Raw genomic sequence first — 10,825 nt, forward strand, 5'->3', positions numbered from 1 at the left:
TTGAATTGAAATGTGAAACTTATCCCATTTCTATGAATTTATTTCCTACCAAAACCCAATGCCAACAGCAACAAAACAATGAACAAAAACAAAAAGCTACAACATCTCACAATTACAATCCATGTTTCATCTATGATATCTACTTAAGGGTCATCAAAACCCAGAAGCTGCTTTTTTCACTCTGTCTCTCTTTCTCTTCTTACCCTCTCTGTATATAATTGAGATACCAAAAGAACCATTATAACAATGTGTCTGTAGTTTCCTTAACAATGTACTTGAATATTCACAAAAAATAAAGCTCTCTAAGCTCGAGTTATCATCCACTCGATTATTTTTGCTCAATCTAAAAGAATATCGCCTTTCCTTTCCTTCCTTTTCTTTTTTTCCCCATCAGTTTATACAAAGCTCCAGAGTGATGCTAATGGCGTATATATATAAAGGCGAGGAATTGTTGAAAGAAATACTGCACCAAACTGTTTGTTACTGACTTAAAACTGTGAACTTAAGATTGAGGGACAAAGGTGCCAACGTATCCGAATCCAATGATGAAGAAGGCAATTGCTTGTGCAAATAGATATAGGAAGTAGTGGTTTTTCCCAAATGCAACATCGTAGCAACCGCAGAAGAATAAGTAAGCTCCAGTTCCAAGCTCTAATAGGTGGAGCCTGTCATATTTCATATGGCAAATGCAGAGTCAGACATTCTTTTTTCCAACTCAAGATGACTTAACTCGTTAATATTCGACGTTCTAACCCTTTACTAACAGAGAAAAGAAAAGTTATGAGAAGGGTTAGTCATGAGAAGGGTTACCCTTTACCCTTACTCTGTAACTTGCATTTTTTCTACTATAATAGTTTTTAACAATTTAGTGTAACCCGCATTTTTTATACTATAATAGTTTTAAACAATTTAGTTAGTCATCAGGAGCGCTATCCTTACGGTGTAACTCGCAGTATGCTCAATGGACCTCTTAATGAATACAAAAAAAAAATTAGAAGGATAATAAATACCTCTCTCCAAATTTAAATCGAGGTTTCTTGGGTGCTTTGACAGCTTTTGACTTAACAGCATCACCTAGTTTCTCAGTGACAATCCATTCATTGACTCTGCTAGCTTCTAACAAGCCAATGAAGGTAGCCTTAGTACGGTGCAATGACATGACATTCTCGAAAAGGATCCAGAAGACCAACAAATGCAAGGATCTATAACAGCAACATAAAATATCAAATTAATTCACAGATTTAGAAATTTTCCAAAAAAAAAAAAAAAAAGGAATTTGCAAGAAAAATCAGACCTCGGAGTTCCAACTGCATTGAGTAAAGTAATTATGGAAGGAATATAAACAGCTCCCCACTTTGGAACTTCAACTTCAGGTACCAAAACAGTTGCAGGCAACACCACACAGTAGAATATAAATGTAACAATGTGGGCAACAATTTTCCTCACCAAGAAGAAGCTGTAGATCACATGTACCTTCTTCCACAATGTCACTTTCTGCATCCAGAACAAAAATTTGCGTTAATAAATAATCAGTTTAGAATTCATTACGATTTGAATTCACATTGTCATGTAATTTTCAAGATGATTTTAGTATCATTAGGCTAAAAGCACTTTGGCGGGGATTTTATTTTGTGACCATAACGAAATATAATGTAATCAAATGCAGTTTATAAAATAAATATTATACTAGAAATGCATTTAATTATATTATATTATATTCAATTTACGAGTAATGATCGAGCAGAACCCAGATCAGTTTCTGTTATTATATTTTCATTAGTCAATAAATGATTGATTTTTTTTTTTTTTTGGCTTATCACTATAATTACCTTATTTATTATGATCTCCATAACCATTTTCCTGAAGAGATTAGCAGGACCACAAGACCACCTATGCTGCTGATAGCGGTATGCCTTCAAAGTACTAGGCAATTCATTTTTCACCTGTAGTTAATATTTAAAACATTAATCACATATAAGAGAACATAATTAATTACAATAACCTGACACAATAATTAGATTAAATTTTTTTTTAACTATTATTCTTGTGGTTAGTGAGAATTCTTTTTTAATTCAAATTAAAATTGAATAAGCATGCTTATAAAAAGAAAGGAATAGGGTACTTAACCTTGAAATGAAGCAAATAATGAAGTACCTTCCTTTTTTTTTAACATAGCAGTGTGCACTTAACTCGTCAGCACATGAGCTTGTCAGATTTTTTAATTAATTAATTTTGTTGACTAATTAGGATTTTCCCTTAAACCAGCTAAGATTAATGACTTTCTAAACAGAAATTAAAAAAAAAAAGTAAAAAAGAACACTTCCACGTGACAGATTCTTAGAATCCTATAGAAATTGTGTGAGTGCTGTTTCCAAGTTTACTGTAACAACAAAGCAAGTAAATACTGCTTATTTTTGCAGTTCTTGTGTCTTTAGTGGGTGCATAGGCATGTGTAAATTTCTATATTAAATCATTTTAATAAATTTAAATATTATCTGTAAAGTAATTATTATGTAGAAACTGATATTATCTATAATATTAAAAATATTTACACTGCTGTATTTATTATGACTCAATGAAATTAAATAAGACAAATATAAAATATATTTTATTAAGACATATATTTTTTTTATTGGATAGGAAGAGAAGTTTATAAGTATAACAAGAATTAGGAAGAAGTTTAATTATGTTAAACAAAATTAATTATAAAAAATTATTAATAATTTTTTATAAATATCAATCATACGAATGTCTTTTTAGTTTTTTGTTAGGGATTACAATTACCTTAAGAGAACCAAGGTACAAAAATTTCCAGCCTTTGAGACTTGCACGGACGGCAAGGTCCATATCCTCAACTGTGGTTCTATCCTTCCAGCCTCCAGCTTCATTAAGTGCAGAAATTCTCCATACTCCTGCTGTCCCTGTTATTACCATAATAATAATTTTAAATTATTTTTTTAGAAAAAATTAAAATTAATTAAGGCCCTGTTTATGATTATTCTCATCTCGGAGCTCATGACCATCAATTTTAGAGAGTTTGTCCATAAGATATAACAAGACAAAAAAATAAGATGAGATCATGAATTTGACATGAGGCCTCCTCAAACCCTTTTTGTTTTTTTTTTTAAGAAAGAGTCGTTTGGATTCAAATTAATAGATTATTGAGCCGTTAGGTATAGTAAATTTGTGATTAGAAGTTAATGAATTTACCATTGAAGCCAAAGAAGGCATAAGTAGAGGAGCCCACTTCTTGTTCAACAGTAAAATGGTAATCCAAAGACATTTCTTGCATTCTTGTCATCAAGCACTCATCAGAATTAACTGCAGAAAGAAATCCCACTCACTGAGTCAACTCATCAACACAAATAGCTGGCAGTACATTAATAATAATGATTATTGAAAACCCCAATTATATCTATTTTTTTCTACAACAAACATCAAATTCATGTGTCGGATAGCAGGTTGATATAGACAGTGACACTACGTTCAGGTCCACTATTAAAGCTTTGCACATGCAGCTGCTGGGAATATTAACGAGAAGAGACTTCTTTTTTTCAAAAAAAAAAAAAAATAATAATAATAAAAAGAAAAATTTCTCAGACATATCTACCCTGGAAATATTCTTGAATGGCCAAACATGCCTCCTATAAGCCTGGCCTTTTCATCTTTTGGCATTAATGGATATGTATATATATATATATATATATATATGTAAGGTGCAAGATGATCCACCCAAAAATCCAGCACTTTCTAATTGCCATGTAAATCAGAGGGTACTTTGGCAGCTTTTGCAGGAGAAAAGTGTGAATTAGCTAAGGAAAATATTGGTTCAGATGGACCATCCTATTCCTTGCCGGTCCATTTTCAATCAAGGCAAATTACATGTGTATTCAATTCTTCTTTTTTTTTTTGACATCAAGGTATAGTCTAGTAACAAGTGCATACTTGACTTTATAGTAGAACCAGGTTTGAAGTGCCATTCCCCAAAACTAAAAAAAAAAAAAAATTGCACAATTTTTATTTTATTTTATTTACAATATCTTATAATAATGAAATATAATACACTTTTTTGTCATTTTCCCCCTACACATGAGTAATTAAAAATATTTTTTATGTAAATGTTCATCGCTTCACACTAGATTTTTTTTTCTTTCTCCTTTTTAATTAAGGATAATATTTAAGTAAAATTTTTTAAACAGTTACAACTTTAAATTTTAATCTATGATCTTTCAAAATCTATTTTCACTAAATTAATAATTACATAACATTTTATAGCTTGAGAAATATAGGATCACTTCATAATGATGTGTATAAATAATAAATATATAATTTTTTTATTTCCTGTTGCCCTTCAATAGAAAAAAAAAACAATTTGACATTTTTCTATTCTATTTTGTAACACACACCAAAATGTACCATAAAACATTTTTTATTGGATTTTTTGAAAGAGAAAATTACTACTAGTTTTTAAGGATTTTCTTAGTTGACTTTTCTAACCACCTGTTTTCTTTCCTAACGTTAGATAATTATAATATCGATGAGATTTAAAAATTTTGATTTGACAGACTTATTTTATGAATCAAATAAAGTTAAAACGAGATTGAATTTTTAAAAAACTTAAATGGTTTAACCCGTAATTTTCTTTTCATAATTTATTTAAAATGACGATCTGACTTGACCGGTCACCACAATTAAAGTTTGATATTTAAAAGACTTATTTTAAATTTTAAAAAATATTAAATCCTTCTAAAATTTAATATTTTTAAACCATAATTTGAACGATCAATCCAACCCGGCCCTGAAAAGACTTCCACCCTATATTACTTTTTTTTGTCCCATTAATTATAGGTATGCTCGACTTATTAAATTAAGGCTAAATCCTATTGTTAATTATTATTATCAGTTAATCAATAGGTCATATAGGAGAACTAAAATTAGGCCTGCAACTTATTTCCTTTGCCCGTCCCGAAGATTTATTACTTGGAATAAAAAATTAAACCAACTTATTATTAAATCAGTGACCAATAGAGTCGCACCTTGAGGGCTGTGTTTTTCAATTTTAAAATAATTTCCCTAAGTTGGGGGTAGTTTAACATGTGGGACCCTATAAACAAACAAAAGCAAATGTCCAACGTGTCAGACTTTAGAATGGACAGCGTGGACAGACTACGACGCTTCCAACCGATCTCTATACCCCGTAAAAAAGACCCACCGACACATTCTTAAAACAGTGTTATGTGAAGTAAAAACAGAGAGAACTGTAAGCTACCATCGCAAAGTTCACCTTCTTTCCGTGAGAGTGACACGTAACATTCTTTTTTAACTTAACTACACGTGTAGCTCTCAAGAAGCGAAGGCAATGAGAAGGTGAAAAATGCCAGGGCAGCTTAGCAGTTCTAAAAAAGAGATCAGAGATTAACAAGCTAATTAAGGCAACTAAAATTGTGATTAAGCGAGATTACCGAATTTCCATCGGGCTTGCACGAGAGCCAATTGTGGGTTATGAACTAAGAAAGGAATGGTTCGCCATAGAAAGTCTGGTTCTGGTTGGAAATCTGCGTCGAAAATTACTACATAGTCGCAATGTTTAACGTAGCTTCGTTTCATCCCTTCTTTTAGAGCTCCGGCTTTATAACCATTTCTATTATCTCTTATTTCATATTTTATGTTTATGCCTTTACTTGCCCACCTCTGGCATTCTAGCTCCACCAAATCCTGCATTTTCATGGATTAACTATCATAATTTAATTTTCCATAGCATGTTCTTGAAAAATGGCGATGGATAGTTTACCTTAATAGTTGGATCTGTGGAGTCGTCAAGAACTTGGATTATGATTCGATCAGAAGGCCAGGAGAGGCCACATGCAGCTCCAATGGAAAGTTGATATACCTGCAAAGATTAAATAGCTGACAGTTTTAATTTCAGAGCAGAAGTTTCTATGCAATTGGGAAATGGGAATTAAAGAAAAGGAAAACGACCTCTCGTTCATTGTACATTGGGATTTGAACCAGAACCATGGGATACGCAGAGTTACCCAATTCAACATCGTCTTTCAAGGGCTCCCATTTGTAACGTTTTTCTGGTTTTCGACCAAAAAGCTTGACCAATATAATAACAATGCCCATGTAAACTCTTTCAATAAAAAGCATCAAGGACATTATCAGACAAATAGCAACTGCAAGCCTTAACAGAGGAACAATCAATGGCGCTTTGATCTGATCCCAAATGATTGAAAATTGCATTGAAATGTCATCTCTTGCACCTTGAAATGCATCTGGGATTACTGCTGTTGTCGTTAGCCGATCCATTTTGTGGGTTGTAGAGGAAAATTAGAAAGACAGAGGAGAAGATTGAAACAGAGTAATAGATGTTTGCTTATAGATTCTACAAGAAACCCATGAGATCTGAATGAGATTTAAAGAAATTTTTTTAAAAAAAAAAGAGCAAGAATATTTCTTCTTCTTCTTTTATTTTCCCTTTGCTTCCGGTATAAGTAAGACAATGGAGGCAGAGATGGAATGTCGGTGACTGCTTCAAAAACTCCAACACACTACACAGAGAAAATACCAGAAGAAGAAGATGAAGAAGATGAAGAAGAAGAAGAAGAGAAGGGCTAATACCAGAGACTCATGTACATTATAAAGAAAAGCTCCAGAACTAACTTAACAAGTAATGTTTCTCAGCTTTTCTTTTTTATGGTTTTTGTTCAAGAAAAGACAAGAAACAGGAAAGAATTTGTGCTCCTGTATTGAAACAGAAGCAAAACAATGGCAGTGGCGATACTAATGTTTGAGAAAAGCAGAGAGAAATAAATGAAGGCCAACAAAAATTGCTGCAGAATAATGCAACTTATATAAGCTCTCTCTCACTATGTCTATTCTTTCTTTTCCTTTTTATTTTTTGTTTTGTAACTTTTATTTTTTATTTTCTTTTTACTTTCTCTATTCTGACTATTCTACTTGTCTAGGCCTTAGAACCCCCGCTGTTCCAACACCAAGTATGCCTCTTAATTTAGGATTAATTATCATATTGACCTTCAACTTTTCTAATTAGTTCACTCAGATACCAAAAAAGTCTTTTTGCTAAATTAATCATTTTCAATTTTTAATTTAGATTGATTGAATACATAAATTCTGTGCAACAAAATGTGAATAAGTAGTAAAACATAATATCCTACGGGAATCTATACACTGTGTATTGTATGCGTGGTCACATACAATTTGTAGTTGAAAAATAAAATTTCATTTAAAGAATACTCGAATCCACTTCATTTATTAAACGAGTTTTATAAACAGACTTGAATTTAACTCATTAAATTTATAAAACGAGTTCAATTGTGTTTTTTCATTCGAAATTGGAGTAGCTCACAACCAACTTAACTCATTTGTAATCCTAAGTATACAAGTTACAAGGTAAATTTCTACTCAATTAGTATAAAATAAAAAATTCAAAAATAATTTAACTAAAAACAATTTAATATTTCAATTTAATATTTAACCCTTAAGGAGAGATTAGTTATAACCGGCGGTAGCCATCGCCACCTGATGTCATATTCCGGCGACGAGCATTTTAGTTTTTTATTTTAATTTATTTTGTGCACCTAATTTAAGAAAACAATTATTTAACTTTGTTTTTGTCCAAGCATAATTATTAAAAGTCTATAAGAAATAAATCTACTTTGTGAGTTGAAATCTTTTGTCGGTAATCGGTACATAGAATTAATGCCTGTTTTTTATAATTTGTTTTGTGAAAATAATGTAAGACCTACTTCTAACTTCTTTTTTCTCTTTAAAATCTATTTTTGCTAATATTATTATTTTTAAATTGTCTGATAACCTCATGATATGTTTATTTGCACAGCTGTTCAAAATGTGGAAAGGACAAGAAGGAAAGGAAATGGAGATATCAGATACGGATAAAAACGACGAGTTTTAGTGGCTTTTAGTCCAAATTTTACATGTTGGCAGAAGTGCCCTTTGTGTCCTTTACATAAATTAATACACAATACATGAACTATGTTTATCACCGACGCAATGATTCTTTTGCTCTTTCTTGGACTTACTCATACCTAGTCCCCATTTTTTATGTGCACAAATATGTAATTATAAGTAATGTTTTCTTTTTTTTTTTTTTTTTCACATAGTTTACCCCTTGGACTCATAGTGATATTTAAATAGTTTCTAAAGGTAAAAAAATGAAAAAAATCATGAATACATAATTTAATCTCTGAATTTGATAAAAAAAAACGTTAATGCATCCTGAATTTTAAGATCAACCTTATGATACTTTAATTTCACTTTTTGTAATAATTTCATATCTGTTTACACTGAACATAGTAATTTTTAAGATTTTTGACTTTCTATGAAAAATATTAATTTGATATGTGGTTAATATTTTAAAAATGTAATTTTTACATATTTTAATTATCTAATAAATGTTTAATTCGATGTAATTTTAAAAGTTTATATATTCAATTGTTAAATAAAATGTTTAATAAGTCTAATTTTAAATTAGTATTCAATTGATCGAAGTAAAAATTAAAAAAATCCAATTTTGACAAAAAAATTTATGAGTACATGGAAGAACTTATGTATTGAAAGTTTTTATGAAATTATTTGTATTTTTTGGACTGTATTTTTTTCTTAACTATTTATTGGAATTTTTATGAAGAATGGAATTGAAATGCTTTTCTTTATTGTTAAAATATATTTTTTAGTTGTCCAGGGTACATGCCATAGTCACACAAATAATATGCGTACACGTTGTAATTTAGGTGGGCAAAGCATCTTTTTCCAAAATACGGAAAATTTTCAAATTTTAAATTGCTTGTACTTCATAATTTATTGACAATTACAATTCTAGTAAAGCTTTTGCTCCGCTGGTGGCTAAAATTGAGGTCCTAAAAATTTAAGTTACCAAACTTAATTCTTATTTATGCTAGTAGAACTCTCGTATCGGATCCATTAAACCCGATTTGCATCATAATGTATTTGAATCCTAAAATTTTAAAACGTGAAATTGAAAAGATAACTCATTAGAATTTTTTTTAACATAATATATAAAATTTCATTAGTAATTTTAAATCAATACAAATGATACATGAATGACAAGGTCCTCCTGAAAACCAAACATTAAACAGAACCGTCATAACTAAAATAAAATATTCCCTTTGTTCTCTTTATTTAGAGAAAATTTTCTTTTTGGATATATTCTTTATATAAAGAATTTTACTTTAAATAGTAACTTCGAATGCAAGCCAAGTTAAAAAGATTAGAAAGTCATTAGAATATATGCGTTTGTTTTAAAACTGAAGCTCAACAATCAAAAAAAATGTCAGACACAAATATTCTCAGCATTTAATGCACTCGTGTTTCAAAGGACAAGTTATCAACTCACTTTTTCATTTCGTATTATAGTAACAGTGGTCGTTTTTATAAATTTGGCCATAAAAGTAGTTCTGATATTAAAAGTCAAAATAATGGCCACATAAATATAAAGTTCACCCTTATTTATATGTTTGATGAATATATGTCCACTTTTATCATTGCAAATTATGCCACAACCGTTGACGTTATGAACGAATATATGTTATGTTCAGTTAAGTTTTCAAAACGACTACGTTTTGTTTTTAAAATTGCATGTTTGTTTTGATTATTCAAAAAAGGGGGAAATTAGAGTTTGGTTAGAAACTGTTCTCTTAAAAATCCCAAAAATCCGCCCTCTCTCCCACAACCACATTTTATGGTTTTGTTATTATTAGTTGTGCACTTCTGTAACTATATTGTGGCTTTGTTATTATTAGTTGTGCACTTTTTCAAATCTTTATAAGGGTTGTACTCTTTTGTAACCCACTTATAATGATTGTATACTTAGTGGCCTTTTTTTTTTTTAGTGCTTGCACAATTTTTAATGATTTTTGTTTCTCTGTGTAAGTTAACGATTATGAACTTCTGTAAGTCACTTGTGGCTTTTTTTGTTATTAATCGTGCACTTTTGTAAGTCATTTTGTGGCCTTGTTATTATTAGTTGTGTATTTTTTCGATAGTTATTCTTTTCTGTGTTAGGTAATGATTGTAAACTTCTATAAGCCATTTGTGGCCTTATTATTATTAGTTGTGCACTTCTGTGAGCCATTATATGGCATTATTATTATTAGTTGTGCATTTTTTTCAAATCCTTATAATTGTTGTATTCTTTTTAACCCACTTATAACGGTGGCCTTTTGTTTTCAGTACTTGTGTAATTTTTTAATGGTTTTTGTTTTTCTATATTAGTTAACAATTGTGAACTTCTGTAAGTCACTTGTGGCCCTTTTATTATCAGTCGTGCACTTCAGTAAGCTATTTTATGGCCTTGTTATTATTAGTTGTGCATTTTTTCAAATCCTTATAATAGTTGCACTCTTTTGTAACCCACTTTGTGGCCTTATTATTATTAGTTGTGTACTTTTCAAAATGTGAAGTTGTCACACATTTTGCTAGATTTTGCACTTTTTAAAAAAAATTGTGCCCTTCAAATTCACACTAAAACTTGAATTTTAGTACTCACTTTCAAATTAAAACTTGTTAAGAGGCCAAATACAGTAATTGTCATTATTAAGCAAGGCGTAAGTATATGAATATAAATTATAAGACAAAATAATAAAATTACAAATTGAGAAGACAATTTGTGCACATATGAAGTAGAAGTGCCCAATTCGGCGGCTAGGCCCCAATAGTCATGCGCCTTCTAAGTGGTATTTCCTTTATCCTATCAGCTGAGATATGCACTTTTCTTCTATTCCTGTTCCAAAGACATTTAAAGCCATTGGAGTTACCTTCAGGA

General features: G+C 30.4%; 1 protein-coding gene across 1 annotated transcript; it reads right to left on the reverse strand.

The window, feature by feature from the left end:
* On the reverse strand, positions 1-6,833 carry LOC105629507 (glucomannan 4-beta-mannosyltransferase 9). Its single transcript, XM_012211115.4, has 9 exons — positions 5,980-6,833; positions 5,792-5,890; positions 5,463-5,715; positions 3,211-3,321; positions 2,785-2,921; positions 1,830-1,943; positions 1,295-1,494; positions 1,011-1,202; positions 1-665 (listed from the first exon to the last, which is right to left on the reverse strand). The coding sequence occupies exons 1-9, from the start codon at positions 6,307-6,309 to the stop codon at positions 503-505; spliced, it is 1,599 nt and encodes a 532-aa protein (XP_012066505.1). The 5' UTR covers positions 6,310-6,833; the 3' UTR covers positions 1-502.
* Positions 6,834-10,825: the final 3,992 nt, after the last annotated feature.

This window comes from Jatropha curcas, chromosome 2 (assembly GCF_041381405.1).
Source record: "Jatropha curcas cultivar XTBG-Jc1 chromosome 2, XTBG_Jcur_1.0, whole genome shotgun sequence".
NCBI classification, from domain to species: Eukaryota; Viridiplantae; Streptophyta; class Magnoliopsida; order Malpighiales; family Euphorbiaceae; genus Jatropha; species Jatropha curcas.